At 47.3% G+C, this 17,088-nt stretch overlaps 1 protein-coding gene across 2 annotated transcripts in view; it reads right to left on the reverse strand.

Annotated features, from left to right (window-relative positions):
* pag1 (phosphoprotein membrane anchor with glycosphingolipid microdomains 1) overlaps window positions 1–17,088 on the reverse strand; it is a 46,336-nt gene that overhangs the window by 4,273 nt on the left and 24,975 nt on the right. The window contains exons 2-7 of one of the 2 annotated variants that reach the window (XM_047604841.1): window positions 12,331–12,369; window positions 10,602–10,833; window positions 8,486–8,543; window positions 5,945–6,041; window positions 5,387–5,556; window positions 4,487–4,918 (exon numbers count right to left, since the gene is read on the reverse strand). In XM_047604841.1, the coding sequence (XP_047460797.1) occupies window positions 4,487–4,918; window positions 5,387–5,556; window positions 5,945–6,041; window positions 8,486–8,543; window positions 10,602–10,789 (945 nt within the window). In that variant the 5' untranslated portion in view covers window positions 10,790–10,833; window positions 12,331–12,369. The remainder of the gene's footprint in view (window positions 1–4,486; window positions 4,919–5,386; window positions 5,557–5,944; window positions 6,042–8,485; window positions 8,544–10,601; window positions 10,834–12,330; window positions 12,370–17,088) is intronic. The other variant, XM_047604842.1, reaches the window with a different exon arrangement.

A 17,088-nucleotide genomic window follows, 5' to 3' on the forward strand; every position in this document is an offset into this window, starting at 1 on the left:
AATTAGGCAAAATGCCCCCGGAGGAGAGTTCCCGTGAAGCAAGGACAGCAGGTGACTCGGCCCATTCACCGGCACCTCTAAAGCATCTCGCAGTGTTTGGGTCTTAAAAACTGGGTGCGTGTAGAAAGGCGCCGCATAGGTGAGTTTGTTTCGCGTCAGCACACCGAGACATTACATCCGAGAGATTAATATTTTTGAAAAGATGAGTTTGTGTACGCAAGAGAGGATTACGGCAACGTGTTTATGGGTATGTATAGGAGGCACAATGACTAGCGGGCCACGCGAGTGTGACGGTAAGCTGATTACAGCCGCCACAGGAGATGGACGACTCAGGTGTCAGTGTGTCAGTCACGGTGACGTGCATGTTGACATATATAAATCAGTATGAAGACTCAGATTGCCAGAGTTGTATGAGGTCACATAAACAACTCCAAAAACTATGGAAACGGCACCATTCATGACTATTGAAACAGTAAGACTGAGTAAGAAATCAGGGATAGCTTAATAATTAATGTAAAATGATACTAATAATGTATATTTATAAATAGCACTAGGCTGAGTTTAATATAGAACACATATAGTAGGTAGGGGGTCCCTACTTAATCTCTCCATCAGTTTGGGGTCCTTGGCCTCACACACAATGAAGACCCCTGCTTTATACTGTGGGTCTTCAACAGGGGTCCGCGACCGCTAGGGGGCACTGCAGGAAGTAGTGCAGGAAGGTCGCAAAATCTTTGGTTGATTAGACATTTTTTATATATTTTTTTAATTTTCACCCGCAAATTTGAATTTCTTCAATCACAAGGCTGCATATTACAGGCTGACTCAGTCAGGTTCCCCGCAATTGGCCAAGAGCCTATTCAGTCGCCAGGTGAAATCCCAGACGCATGCTATTTATGTCAGGTATGTTTAGGTTTGCACGGCCACCCTACTGTTGCACTTGTATGAAATAAAAAAAATGAACCTGTGTATTATCTTAATAGCTTAATAGTGAATGCAAAATGAGTAGGTAGGGGTCCCTATTTAATCTCTCATCAGCTTGGGGTCTTTCCCTGAAAAAATTGAGTTCAGGACCGATATACTAGGATGTATTCGTCGTGCACCGAATGAACTGGCAAGTGAGCGTATGAACTACAACACCAACTCAAGCGATTCCCTTCAGGCTCGACAGTGCTGACGCGCTGAATATGTCAGTTCACCTGGACCGTGTCCCTGACGTACATCCCACCTGCCCGGTGCTCGGGTCAAATTCATTTCCTGTCCCTCGCGTAAAAAAAACACCCTTCAGGCGACACACAAGCAAATGACTGCAAACAAGTGTTACTGCCGTCCACGACACTTCAATAACCGTTGGGCAGCAGAGGCTGCGAATAAAAGGTCACAAACATGGTGGCGTGCGAGCGTGTGCCTCTGCGAGGACTCGTTTATAAGAAAGCTCGCGCCTATGTGTGTGTGTGTGCGAGAGGCATTTACCGAGCCGATACCGGGGGGGATTTCTCCCAGACATTTACATACCACCACCACCTGAGTGTATGCACAGATGAATTGTGTGTGTGTGCGTGTGTGTGTGTGTATCAGAGACCGAGAGAGAGACTATACGCCGTATCATCCATCATGAAGCCAGACTAACTGTCATAGTGATGGTGGCCAGCTGGTGCTTACTTAGCTCAGAGGCGGTGCAGACACACACACACGCACACACTTGGTAAGAGAAGACAAATCACAGACGACTCCCGGCCGGTCATACATGGGCGTAAACCACAGGGAGCCTGGAACATTCACGGTTAACCTTAAATCAGCCCCAGGGTGTCTATGTGTAGCAGAATATATGTAAACACACACACACACACGCCGTGGTATTTGTGTGTGTCTAATATGAGGGGGGTGGGGGAAATAAGATACATGATGGTGCGTACATGTACAAATTGTGTGTGTGTGTGTGTGTGTGGTAGCCAGTGTTGGTGTGGAGCTACAGTGGAGCCCACTAGATCAACATTTCATCACCGATACGAGGGTCAGGTGAGGCCACGCTTGCCTGCTGTCCAAACGAGTAGCGGTGATTAACTAATTGGCTACAACACCAGAGACAAAGGAACAGAGAGATTCGACTAAAAGAACGAGAGGGATGAGGAAAAGGGGGGAGGAGATGGACACGAGGAGGAAAAGAGGGACCGGGACGATACATGCATTATTATTACCATTTTGCATTCATTATTAAGCTATTCAAATAATACACATTTATACTTCTTTCATTTTTTTTTATTTCAATCTAAGCCTCCTGTACACAGCAGGCCCCTCCCCTATCGCTGCTGAGCCAATCAAAAGGCTGAAACTTACATGCTGACTCTGTACGTTTAAAGTTGAAATTGTCAATTCTTTTCTTGATCGTGATTGGCTCAGCAGCAATAGGGGCGGGGCCTGCTGTGTACAGGAGGCTTAGATTGACAGGTCTAGTGTGGAATGGTGCACTGTTGAGTTGGAAGTGTTTATCCCTTAATTAAAATATTGGTTGGATTATGTTGAGGGAGGGGGGCCGTATTAATGTTAATGTGTATTTCAGGAAATTTAAATTTGTGGGGAAAATTTAAAAAAAAAACACCTCACATACTCTTGTCCGTTTTGACATTTAACAGCAGTAAAAATACCCTAAACATCATTCTTTTAGCCTGAAATTTAATGACCTTTCCTGACCCACAATACATCTAAATAAAAATATTCTTTTATACTTTTTTAATTCTTACACATATTACATGACATTATACTGTGTAATAGATATTTTTCGCCAGAAATGAGTGGTGTTAAACTTAAAAAATACACTTTCCCTGCCCTTTGAAACACTTAAGCTGGTGGTAATACTTGCTTCAAGGGAATTCTTGTTGCAGGTCAAAATTACTGTGAAGGTACAAAATATGAACAGTATGTAGGTGTTAATGTGTTCACCAAAAAACAAAAAAAGTTCATATGAACAATCCCCTGTTGTGCTGCTCCTGGCTGTGTAGGTGGAATTGTTTTCATCAAGTTCACGAGTTGTAAAGTGTTTACCCTAAAAATGGTTAAAGACGACAATATATTACACTTTAGTGGTATAATTACCACTTAATAATTAAGTATTGTGGATTAATTGTGTTTGCAGTTAATCAACAGTTGAGATATGAACGTCTGCACTAAACATCGTGTCATTATGTCAGTCCTTAGATTCACACACTGGATATTATGATGATCTGTGGCCCATCCAGCAGTTGTTACAGAACATATAAATATCACAGTCTCGGCATTAGTGGTGGATCACCCGACGCGGACGCACTCAGAGAGAAAATGGGATGAGTTTTAATTAACCATAATGATCCTTTAAAACTGGAGATGAGAGGCTAATGGAAAGCTAACATGATCATAACTTGCGAGATGAGAGTTGTAACTTCCCCGAGCTTTGTTGAAAACTGTGATATTTCGACTGATGTAATCTTTCTCAGCTCTGAGGGCGTGCTGGTGTGCGTTTGTTGGTTTGTGTGTGTTGCTTTGATGGATCTCGGCATGTGGAAGGCATCTTGCTGAGAGCCCCAGCAGCAGCAGCAGTAGCAGCAGCAGCAGTAGTAGCTCTGTACAGTCGGCGACTGAGCAGCTTTTCTCCTCTGTCCTTTCTTCGCCACCTTCTTCTCTACTACAGATGAATTCATTTGTATGCCGCTGGGTTTCTTTTTTTTTTCTTTTTCTTCACCTTTCCATCTCGCCGTCTCTCTCTCTCACTCTTGACTCCCTTTCTCCCCCCTTACCCCTCGCCCTTCTTTTTCGCCGCGTTCGAGTCGATCTCCCATCATCTTCGCCACTATCTCTTGTTTCATCTATTACTCCCGCCTGCTCTTCCCTCTCCAGTTCCCATTTTCATTCTCGTCTCCTCCCTTCACTCCCACACTGTTTTCTCTCACCCTCAAATTCCCTCCTTAGCCTGCCACTCTCCCCAAAGCAGCATGGATACGGCAGCTTAGCCGATGATGAATGTGGCGGAGAAGCCGAGTCTCGCTTTTTTCTTTGTCCTCCACCGTCCGTCTCTTTTTTTAAACTTTTTCTTTTCTTTTTCTCAACTTCTCAACTACATGGTGTCTGATCTGATGTCAGAAGAATGGGAAACTGTCATGCATTGATCAATTACTGTTCCCGACAGAAAGACCTTTTTCCAATAAAGCCACTTTCTGCAAACCATCCTGCTCATATGATTAAGAATATTCCCACAATTAAAATCCATTTGGCCAAGAAAGCCCCATTTAAAAAGGCAATAAGAATCTGCTTTACCGCTCCAAGGTTATTCTACGAATTGAAAAAAAAAATAAAAAATTGAATAAAATGGAAAAATGAAATTTCCATTGTGCTTTCTGTTTCTCCATTAAATTACTTGCCCCTGTTTCTGTTCCATCAAATTAAAAATGAACCTTCATTATTGCAAAGTAACGCTGAAATCTACAGGTGACGACACATAACACACAATCCTCACCTCTCCATTGTGCAGCCCGGCCCCCATTTGGCCGTTCGCCACCGCTGGCTGGTTGTCATTTTCGTCCAGGACCTTATCTGGCACGGGCGGGGGCAGATCCTCCTCCGGTTCCTCCGGGGGCCGGTGCGGGGGAGCGGCGGCGTTGTCGGAGCGCCTCTTGGCCTCCATGTCGACGCTGTGGCGGCTCTTCTTGTTCAGGTCGACCGAGGCGTACTCGACCCCGTCGCACAGGGGCCCCCGCTCCGGTGTGGAGGGGCTGAGGTGGCCGTTGAGGAGGGCGGGAGGGTGAGGCGGGGGCTCGTCCGGCCTCGGTTCGACGGTACCGTTGGGGAGGCCAAGGTGCGCGGGGGGCTCTTTGAGCTCCTTGACCGTCTCGTACAGAGAGTCTTCGGCGCTGACGTCTCGTGACGCCACCGCTATCTCCTTCACCACCTGCAGTTACATACACTGTGTTCACTGATGTGCTTTAAAATGAGGTACATGCACCGACCAGGCATAACATTATGACTATCTTTAATGTTCTGCTGCGAAACCTTAGGACCTAGCATTCCACTTAGACCAGACTAGATCCCAAACTGATCAAGTGTCTGTGGGATGATCCACAGAGGCCCCTCCCCTCAACCCATAGGACCCTCCCCCACTAACAACAATTATGTTGCCTAACACCACAGGACCCCCTCAGAAGGTCCATGTCCATTCTCAGATGAGTCACAACTGTTTTTGGGGGAGACCTACACAACATTAGGAAGGTGGTCATAATGTTATGCCCGATCAGTGCACGTTTTAATGTGTACGTTTTCGATCCCTCAGTCAACAATCTTTCCGACCAATCAGCTAATCACCTCTCCTCTCCAAGCAGAGCCCTGATTCTGCTGATGAAAGGCGACTCTAAACACTGACCTCATAGGTGCTGTCCCCCGAGGGAGGGGGTCCGTCCCCGACGAGGGCGTTGTTGGGGGGGATGCTGGGCAGCTCTCGGTCCTGGTGATACTTGGAGGACCTGAGCTCCGATTGGCTGGAGAGCATCTCCTCCGACAACTGGGGACTGGTGTCCTGCGTGTCTGTGAGGACTGGTGGGGTGGGGAGAGGGGGAGGGGAGGAGGAGGGGGGGGCGTGAGAAGCTGTCGTCGTTTTATCACGGCGAGATTATTTTTTAACGTTTTTGCTCCGTGGCCCTTTCGTAATGAGTCATTTTTCCCTTTCCATCGACGCAGACTGGCGCATGCATTTGTCTGCAACTGTCACTTCGCATCCACCCAGGTAGAAATGACTAAGAGCGCTACAAAGATAAGGGCATAGCAAAACAACAGCTGAGGGCTGAATGCTACATAACAACAGCTGGGGAGGAAATGTCATAATCATGGGACTAGCAGCACGTACTCTTTGCAGCCGCAACTCGAGTATCAGTTCGTTGGCGAAAAAATTAGTGAAATGTTTAGCGAGATTTAATCGGCTTACTTGTACCGCTGGTTAGAGGACCGTTGTGAGAGCTGCTGACTGCCACGTCCGTCGCCGGGCTGTCAGCTGAATGGCTGATCGTCTCCCTCTCTGACACCTGAGCAACAGAGGATAAGGCCATTTGTTAATGCACATACAAAACTCCTTTTATGTCTGAATAAAAATCCCAAGGGGAGCAGAGATGAATCAGCGTTTCTTCCCCTCGCACAGGATGGATGACTTTCACAGCTCCATGTGATCCACAAGCCACCAACAGCAGACTGGAATACGTTCAGAGGACTGTTTGTCAGGACCCGCTGTTTTTTTGGGGGTGAATCGCTAATATTCACAGCACTGATTCCAGTTTCCCCTCCCTGCCCCTTCATCTCTGATTTTCTAAGCTTTTCCAATAACATAAGCTGATTGTGTTAAGCTCATTATCAGAAGGCATCTACAAGTGGCAAAGTAACTAAAATAGAAAGTTTTGGCCTAATCAAGATATGCTGTTTGTTTCACAGTAGCAAATTGCGTCAATCTGACGTCCTTCATTTGACAAGTTGTCTAAGACATCAACTGATGTTCAACTGAACACCAGAAAAATAAGTAAAAGTAAAAGCAGTGTGTTAAATACCGATACCAAGCTACCAGCAAGAAAATATGCTCTCCGTTCTCGCCCCGAACCGCTTACGAGAAGCTCTCAACTTCCCATTGAAGCCACTTGCAACACTTGTACTTGCAACATCGTGGCAACATGGAAAAATCAGCATTTCTAATTAAACTGTCAAAACCACCCTTAAAAAAAAAACACGGAGCCGGTTTGATCCGCCTGAGCGGAATCAGCTCTGCGGCGTGAGCAAACACTCAAATCAAGACTCCTCTCAACTCCAAATAACCGTCGCTGAGAAGAAACTACACTAATTAACACCGGATGTGCTGAGCACCGGCAGCACTGAGCCGTGATTTATCATGCGCGCTTATACACATAAACAGACTTCCTCCCATATGTAAAACTATCACTCAGTCACTCAGTATTGAGACGTCAGAAAATGTGAGGATCTGTTAAACCCTGCGAGCCAAGCCTGTTCTTTGTTAGGGGTTAGTTGTTTTTCTCATGTGCGAGCGGAGGCGTGCGCATTAAAAGCTCCACAACCCCACCTAGTGGCCACGGATGCTCTTACCTACTGGTGTCAATGATGTAATCTTTAACTATTTTATGACCCCAAGTTCTCTTAACTCATCTTGTCATTGTTTAATTCAGTACTGAAAAGCATGTTTTAGAGAATTGTTACCTTTTTCGTCATAGTTAAAATTTCTTAGCATTACAAAGCAAAGTGGATCAATCACAAATCACAAAGTGGAATCAAACTGAAAGACCTGAGGCTGTGATTTTCTTTCTGGGATATGAGTTCTGGTGTTCTGGATTGAATTAAATAGAAATTTTGGGTCAATTAAAGTGAGGCTTAAAACACCTAACAAGACTAATGGACATGGAGCTTCCTGAACGTCGGGGCCGCGGCCTCGGGACAAGACAGCCTGACGGATCGAGGGAGAGCGAGGAGGAGCTAATCTGCTCATCCGCGAAGACAAAGACCTCCATTTAACCTGTCAGGCCGTGACGCGGTCCGTCATGCAAATGGGCCTCCCTCTTGAAACAATCTGACCACCCGGCGATTACGCCACCGCTTAAAGGTTACGGCGGCGATATCAATCAAACGCAAACGAGGCTCAGAGGAATGCGCATGTGGACGGGCGGCAGGCTGAGACGCATGTACACAAGGCCCCAGAGGGAGGGACGGCCTCTCGGGTCTGTTAAAGCCAGGTATTTGTCACACTTTAGCGTTGCCTGGGCACAGAAACGCCAATATTACAGCGGTAATTGCTATATTTGGCGGTGACGTGGCGTTCAAGAGGACATTTAGAATATGTTATTAAGGGTGAGAATCAACTTTTTTAAACACTAGAGATCTATTTAAGACACACACCACCACATTAAATGATCTGACATGAGAAAAGTAGTCAGTGGAATTTCCCACATGTGCCCTCAGAACAGGAGTAACCACTTCCCCATCAGCAGCTGCTGGCAATTTAGAAACTATCTCACTAACAACTGGAGGATGTCAATCAGCCGTGTGCAGGGGAGGCTGTGTGTTTTTTTTTTTTTGCGTCTGTATCCGAGTGTGTCTATCGGAGTTTATCGGGGAGGAGACGTGTGAGAGCGTGTGTGCGTTACTCAGGCATGCAGCCGATCTGGAAGTTCAATCCAGATCGTTTGCCAGCAGTTACACCGCCTGTGAATATTTTTCCGGCGTTCCTGGTTAAAGTTTTGACCTTTCGCTCTTGAAGCAAACACTTCTGGCTACACGCAGTGTTTGCATATGAAACCGTGTAAGGGAGAAAATTTGAAAATTCCCAGCAGTGCGTGTAATTACTAATTCGACTGACATGCCCCCCCTCTCGGCATGAATAACACAAGAAAAAACAACACGGGGTTGTTAGCGAAAGCCTACGAGGTGACTCGACGCCACTGCTAAATTTTTGCGTAATTCTTCAGAAGCAACTCACTCCGTTCATGAGGTGATCGTGATCTCCTGCTGGATGTCCGTCTGATGTTTTCTTCTGCCTAAATCGGAGAAGGATGGAGAGACGAGAAACAGTTTTGAAGTCAGGAAATGAAATCGCAAGGTTCACGTCCACCCACATTTGTACGACATCTTTTATTCCACCAGGCATTCGAAGTATGGCCCTCTGTGTCCACCTTATTACACCTGTAATGAAAGTCTAATGAAACCCAACACAACTGCCTGTGCCTATAATTGTGCCTACAAGGGTTTCTCTGATGTCATCCACTGGAACAGCAAAGAAACACAACTGAGAATAACGAGGGCACGACTTTGTCCTGTAACGTAAGGGGACGAGAATTCAAATCCAAACATCCGCATCCTATGTTGCAATTAGAACCTGTATAAATTGTTTTAACGTGCTCCCCGAAGACCTGCAATAGATACGACTCCTGTTGTAAAGTAAAACATTTTAATTAAAAACTGCAGCACAAATATTTTTTGTGGACCTATTGCAGTCCAGCTGACATCACCATAAATAACGTTATTTGTCTAAGATAGGCTAGTCCAAATGTTAATTTTGGCATTTTTGAAGCCGGACTGGGAAAAAAAAAAGGTCAAAATGTCATCCTGCAGAGAAGCTCTCCGTACGGTCACTAAAACAGTTTGATGTTAAGTGACTCATAACATTAATATGGAGATTGTCCCTACTGAGGTTTAAGCGTCTAACAGGCGGCACAGGCCTTTTCTCTGAAATCACCCAAGACTAAAACTGCAAACGAGAGTTAGAGAAGGGGAAGAGCAGTGTAACAGCAACTGCTATCTAAGAGATTAAAACGGCTATTTATTTGTGTATTACGGTGATGACGTGAAGTCGCACGCTGAGCTTCTTGGAGAGTTTACAGGACGGTGACGCGCTAAACTTGTGGCTAACTGTGCTATAAATAAACGGCAGCGCTCCTGTACGCTGCAGCGCCTGTACACCGTATCTTTAAGGCCATCAAAGTGCAGTGAGCGTTTTTGTTTCATTTATTTTTGGGAGGCCTTTCGCACCGTTATTGGGCAGAGAGACGAGTGAGAGGTGACGACATACAGCTAAGTTATGCTAAACTGAGCCACTGCGGTGAAAGCTGTAGCCTCGGTTTGTGTTCGCTCAGCCAGTGGAGCTATCGGGGGTACCCCCGGGGGCTGCAGTGAACTTTTTGACCTACTGCCAGTCAAACAGGATAAGAAATCCTCCTGCTAGCGGAGTGATGATAATATTAATTCCGAAAAAGGAGCAGATTTAGTGGATTGTAATGTGATGCTGACAGTTAGCTGCTCCACAAGATGGCATTGTGGCCCTTTTGTGGTTTCTGTGTGTATCATCCTCACTCAGTAGTAGACTGAATCATTTACACTCAAATGCAAGAGAAATGAGGTTAAGAATCTTGATTAAATTACACTTTAGCATTAAATTTCATATTTTTAGGGCTTCTAAAAAACATTCAAAAACATTTTTTTGCTTCAGGACTTTTTCATCAACTGCTGTATTTACCGCTTTACTACTCTGATTGCTCCTCCAGGACAACGGAGCCGCTCAGGACTCGCATCTCTTCCTCTGTTACGTTACAAAAGAAAGCTGGCACCTCATTATTCTCAGTCAAAACAACCCACGGTTCGGATTAAACCTCCGCTGAGAGGTTGTGAAATGTGAGGAGCGGCCGGTCAAACGAACCTCCGGTGTTAGCTGTGTTGTGCAGAGCTGTGCGTTCGCTGCGTCAGCTCTTACAGTAACTACACAATAAGACAATAACCTGTTTTCCTGTCTTTATGTATTTCGGTTGGGGCGCGAGGGCGCACACACTCATTCATAATTGTTCTACTAAAGCACCAACACCCTGAGGGCTCGCTGCTGTTATTCGGCAGCTCTGTCCTATATGTGCTATAATTACTGTAGCGAAGAATGCCCTCTCAGGTGTTTGCGCACCGTCAGCGCTTCCTATAAGATTTACTTTAGGGGGCTGACACTGCAGGACGTGTCCGCGGGAAGCCGTTTCCACAACGCACCTCTTCCTACAGCTTCAAGATATGTGCAACAACAACAACGACGACGACGACGAGTACGTGTCCATGCTCACCCCTGGCAGCTAGCGCACAGCAGCAGCAGCACGGAGACCAGCAGCAGGGCGCTGAGGACGCTGATGGTGACCACCAGGGCCAGCTGCCCGCTCCCCAGCCACGACGCCATGCCGGAAGAGGCCGCCGTCCCCGACTTGACAACGCCCGCCTCCGGGCCCCACCACACTCCACTCAGGACTGGAGCCATGGCACATCACACTGTGGGAGGAGAGGACATCGGACAGGTACCAGCTGGGGAGACAAACAGGGAAAAAAACAAGCACAGTCGGATTAAAAAACAAATCTGTTCCTCTTCAAGCATATCTGGATCTGTTGGATATTACACAGACATAGCAGCACTGAGCAAATGGAGGCTGTAGGGGATGTTGTTATTGGGGGTCTTTGGGTCCTATAGGTTGAGGGGAGGGGCCTCTGTGGATCATCCCACAGATACTTTATCAGTTTAGGATCTAGTGGATTTAGAGGCCAGGTCAACACCTTATGCTGTTCTTCAGGTTTTTTTTAATTGCTCCTAAACTTTTTGTGTGTGTGTGTGCCTGTGTCAGGCTGCATTAAGGAGTGTCATTGCTATGGGGTGGGGGTGTCTGGTCTGGTCTAGGTGGGTGGTACATGTCTAACATCCACACGATTGCCAGGTACAAACGTTTCCCGGGCAGAACACTGAGCTGTCACGAGCGGATCAACGACGTTCACTTCACCTGTCGGCAGATTGAACGCTGTGAACCTGTTAGCGGGATGGATTCAGAGCTTGTTGCGCCTTTGATCGTCCGTCTATCATTCAGCCGCAGACCAGCTGCATACTGTGGCCAGACTCGGCCAGCAGGTGGCAGAGCAGAGCAGCGAGAGACTGCAGTGCAGGCAGTGCCCTGCCTCCAGTCTGCTGCAGTGGCCCTCACACACCAGGGCCCCCCCCCCCCCCCCCCCCACACAACAACACCATCAGAAACCTCATCACGTCTCCGTCCAACAGCTAAAGTTGGGTCTCGCCCGAACTGATGGAACCCCTGATTTTATCACGGATGATTTATGGGATCTGCGGGCGAGACGGGGAGGAGATAACGTGTGCTACTCTGAGAGACTCTAAAAAATACAGCAAACAAACAAATGTGGAGAGGGCGGTTTGTATCCCACTGTGTGTGTGTGTGTGTGTGGGGACATTTGACATTGCCTTGGATGATGGAGTGACAGGGAGCAGAAAAGAAATCAGACAGAGTCAGGTGCGTTTCCTCCCCAGCTATCTACCTGCATGTGCTTTTTCCTTTCAATCAGCTGAAGCGACAGCTACAGCCGACCTGACAGGAATCGGAAGACGGTGACAAAAAGTGTGACAACCCGTCTCTCCTCGTCTGGTGTCGCCCGCCGCCTGGCGAACGCAACTCCAGCCTGGATTAATGTGCATGTGTGGTGCGCGTACTCTGTGCCGGCGCTTGAAAAACCTCATTGTGTCTCTCTGCCCGCCTATGCTAATGTGACGGGGGAGTGTGGGAGCCGCCGGGGGGGGGGGGCCTCGTCTACGGGCGGCGAGGAAGTTTAGTGGCTGATGGAGCCGCGGAGCCCGATCGCGAAAACAAAACAAAAAAAAAAACAACTTCTTTTTGTTCTGCTTCAAAGCGCACGGAGGAATTCCTGTTTTCGTTAGTGCGCCGTGTTGTGTTTTCCCCCGGATGAGAAATACGCCGGGGCTCTTGCTGCTATCAGTGAGAGTGGCTGGAGAGAGGCAGCCCTTACCTTGGACACCTAGGATGATTAGTCAGGTCGGAGTCTCGCCTGGAAGAGAGGAGATAAAAATGAGAAAGGAGGGGTGAGGATTACTGCTCGGAGGAAGCAAAGCACTGAGCTGAGCATTATCCTTGTTGGAGGGTGGTTGCTGTGCGAGAGTGTGTGCGGACTACAAGTGCGTGTGTATGTATGGCTGTAGGCTGGTCAGGCATGTGTGTGGGTGAGCAGCGGGGGAATATTTTAATACCCAAGTCAAATAAATATCGGACAACAGGCTGCGCGCAACCTCTCGCACGCACCTTGAGGTATATGCAATATTTATAACACTCTTCACACTTTATTGATCCGTCAGCCTATGTAACCGAGAGGATAATAACCAGGTGACATCATGGTTGTGTCATGATATTCACTGCAATATTGTACACAATGTACACGCACGCAAACTCCCAACAGTGCAGCAAACACACGCGCGCGCGTGTGTGTGTGTTTGTGAGATTTCGACCTTGACAGCGGCGCTCGAAACGACTTCAAACTGACGGCGGTCGAAACGTTCTGATGAATTTTCCCGATCTGGCTTCGTCTCATGTAGGCTCGTGTCCAGGTGTCACTATCTGCCACAGTGTGCCAGCTTATGTGTGTGTGTGTGTGTGTGTGTGTGTGTGTGCGCCTCTGCTGGCACCTAAGCCAGAATAATTACCGGCTGCCATGGCGCCGTGTCACCATGGCAACATTTCCCTCTACCCATCAGCGCTATTTATGGTGGGTGGAAAAAAAAAAAAGAAGAAAAAAAAAAGAAATATTTTGAATGCAACTAGCAGAACTGCCAGGCTGCAGGTGTGTTTGTGAGTGTGTGTGTGAGACAGAGCTCAGGTATGTTGTTGTGGTTTTTTTTGGTCGGCGACACTGGTTTGGTTTCTGCTGTTGTTTTCGAGGTCGGCGAACATTTTGTTCTCAAAGTTGATGCGTCAGAAGCTGGGAAAAATGGGATTTGAGCGACTTTGACAAGGGCGTTGCACCGATCAGGCGTAACATTATGACTGCTGACAGGAGAAGTAAATTTCATTCACCCTCTTTGTGACAAGTCAATCTGTTGCTGGGAAAACTTTTGGACCAGACGTAAGTGTGGATGTTACTTAGAACTGGCCTGATTATCAAGTATCTGTGTGATGCACTGGAACAAGTCTGATCCACAGAGGGTCCTTCCCTCAATCCGTAAGACACAAAGACCCCCACTAACAGCATTATGTTGTCAGCAACAAGGTCATTTAGGAACAAAGGCTGGCCAAAGGGGTCCGATACAAGAGATGAGCAAGTGTTGCTCAAATTGCTGAAAAAAAAAAACTTGCGATAGAAAGACGTCAGAACACACACTCTTTTTTTTTTTTTTGCATGAGGCTGTGTAGCTGCAAACCGGGGAAGGCGTCTGAAAGCGCCCACAGTGGTCCTGTGACCGTCATGTGGATGACCAGGGGCCTGGACATCACTTATCCGGAGGACGCATGACTCAAGGATGGAAGCTGCGTCCCTGTTGCCATTGTCTTGGGGGTGTCCTTGGTCTGCAACAACGCTCACGTCCACATAAACACTTAAGTTCCTCAGAAGAACATTAAATTGTAATGAGATCATCAATTTAATTCATAATGTTGTGGTTGAGTAAGCATTTAGCCGTTAGCATCTCTAAGGAATGTAAAAACTTTCAACATTTTATATGATATTCATCCTTTTGGACGAAAACTAAGAGTCTAGGTGCTCCACTGAGGCTGTGAGGCGAGGCGGTGTAATATCAGAAAGAAGAAATAACACATTCGCAGTCCAATTATCAAACTGATGTCAGAGTCAGGAAAACACACCCAGTGTTACCGTAGCTGCGGCTTCTAATGCTCGCAAGCTTAAGCTGCAAAGTGCTGTTTGACACTTCCCCTGTTATCCCGCTGCTGCGTTTTAGCACGGCCCACAGCCACCTCCTCTGCTCGGCCACATTTTCGAGCCATTAAAGAAATCTCAGCCTGTGCCGTCTTCCCCCCCCTGAATGGAATGACCAACCTGTTAAGCGCAAAGACAAATCCGAACAAATCCGGAAAACATTGTTGACATATTTCTCCGCTGAGTGGAAAATGAACAAAGGATCCACTTTTTCCATCTTTGATTCTTTATCATTTGATCAATACCGTACATAAAGGCTCTGACCGTCTTTTTTTTTTTTTTTTTTTTCCTCCTCCCTGTGGAAAGCACCTCTCGAGCCAAGGACTACAACTGCACTTTCTTATGCTGTCATTCTCTTTCAGGCTTTGATGAAAGAAAACAGGAGCCTTGGAGAAGAGACGATCGGTGTGGCTGCTCCGTGCCATAGAAAATAACGGGCTGGAAAAGTCATTTCAAAAGGAATGCGTTTTGGGAATTGAAAGCAGAAATCCAAAATCCTGCTTTTACAAAGAAACGCACACACACCCAGACCTGCGACTAAGCCCCGTCGTGGCAGCGCCTTTCACGCAGGAAACTGGAGCCAAAAAGCCAAAGCGTCCAATCACCGCAGAAGCTCTCCCTGACCCTTCAGTGAGGCGTACCGGTCGGGCCACGGCCACGTTTCGTCTGCCGGACACAGAAAAAAACTTCCAAGTTTTTCCGGATGCTATTCTAACCGTGCGACACCTCTCCCTGCAGGGTCCCCTGGGTGGACGCAGACGGAGGGGGGGGGAAGGTTCGCAGCTGGGAGGGCCGCTGAGAAATGAGCCCCAGACCAGCTTCTTTAAGGAGAGCCAGAGGCATTTCCACAATAATAAATAATCCTTTTTTTTTTTTTTAGGAGAAGGAACGCTTCAGCTTTTTTTTTGAAGAAGAAGTCGTGTGGAGCTCAGCAGGGAGTCCAAAAGCAACATTTCCAAAGTTAGGAGAGCAGAGCGATGACTGGGGCTCACGCCGAAAGACGACAGTTTTGGCTCCGTTGCTCCTATTGTGCGCCGTTTCAAGATGTGGTTTGCGATTTGGCCAAGTGAACATATGAAAACCTGCACCACGACACTGTGCTTTGTTGCAGGGACGAGGCGCCATCCATCAGCAGCAGCAGAAACACGGCGCATTCCAAACAAGGAAGAGAATAGGCCTTCGTATAAACCTGCGCACATGCACGCACATGCAAAATTATCCAACGGATGCATGCAGTAACAAACACTAAGTTTTGTTGTGCAAACGGACAAACCACGAAAGGGGATGCACCGTGAAATGGACACAACACTGGCCATCTTGTGTCCTGACCGGAGGGGCCGTTTGGACGGCGGGGGGGTGAAGGCGGTGGGGGAGGGGAGGTTGAAGAAGGATTGGGGGACTGCAGCCAAGACGAGAGAACGGGAGATAAAGGGAGAAATCAAGATGTACACGAACCAAAGCGCCCGTGGAGGAAAATTAATTTCACAGAGAAGCGACGGGGCTGACTCTAAAGGTGGAGATAAAAAAAAAAAAAAAGATAATAATAATAAAGATAGAAAAGCATGAAGCAGAAAGAACACATAGTCATAGTGACACACGCGTTCGCACACATCCCCCGGGGAAGGGTTGATGAAATACAACTCCCCACAGGCAGCGGTGCGTGAGGGACCGTGCCCTGGTACAGACAATCAAGCACGGGCGCACATGCGGAGACAGGCGAATCCGATGAATTACATACATCATTGCGAATCAATAAACATGGGAGTGTCCGTTCATGAATGTGTGTGAGGCCAGAGAGAGGGCGGAGAGGAGGATTATTGTATATTTAACTCCATTCATTCTAATTCACAAATCACTGTCCGCCTCTGCAACAGCCTACAGTATGTGTGTGTGTGTGTGCGTGTGTGTGTGCGCGCAAGTGTGCAAGCTTGTAAGTGCATGAAAACAGGTGCTTGTGATCAAGGGACGTATCAGCGTTGCCACGGCAACCCCCCGGCTCTCTTAAGGGTTAATGGTTTTTCTGCATTTGAGAAAATTGATCTATCCTCCCTAAATGGAGAAATTGAAACTGCATAATTTAGCGTTTTCTGTTCTCTCCCCCCCTGCCTCCCTCTGTCTCATATTACAGATATATTTCATCTCCATAAACAAGACTACACTCCGCCCTCTGGCACAGCAACTATATCTGCCGACGTTTATATCGATCTCGCCCCGGGGCGCATATGAATGAAATACGAAGCACTCCTCTAAAATTTTCCCGGTCCGAAGGGACTTAAAGGGACGCGGCCGCCGCGTCGCCGAGCGTCTTGCTTTTCATTTTTCATCAAAGTGAGCGAAAGTTTTTCAATCCACGGCGACAGAATGGACTTTTAAACACCGGCCAGCTGCAGCAGGGCCACAGAAACGGCAACATGTGTCCTGCGTCTTCACCGCAGAATGACAAAGCTCCTCTCTTTCCCTCTAAGCATCTCATGACCCGTCCTGACCTCGCTGAGCCATTACGGTCCACAGAGGCTGTGTGCATATGTGCGGGGATTGTGTAAACACATGTGCGTGTCTGTAAAATCTGCCTCTAGTTAATGTCACGCCGTCCCCCCCAAGGGGAAAAGCTACATTTCCTGTCTTGCTCTGCCAGTTTTAGAGGACGCTGATGACCCTGGAGTGTTCGCAGGCCCGCAGATGTTTCTCCCAGAACCAAAAACTAGTTTATTTTAAACTGGGTCATCGCTAACGTGTTGTGGCAAGGAGACGACGGCGGATCCAAATAAAAGCATATAGCTGCTCCTTTTTCCCCTGCTTCGTCTACTCTCTTTGGTTTTTGTTTTTTTGCCAGTGCCGAGGCTT

Source organism: Mugil cephalus, chromosome 14 (assembly GCF_022458985.1).
Source record: "Mugil cephalus isolate CIBA_MC_2020 chromosome 14, CIBA_Mcephalus_1.1, whole genome shotgun sequence".
NCBI classification, from domain to species: domain Eukaryota; kingdom Metazoa; phylum Chordata; class Actinopteri; order Mugiliformes; family Mugilidae; genus Mugil; species Mugil cephalus.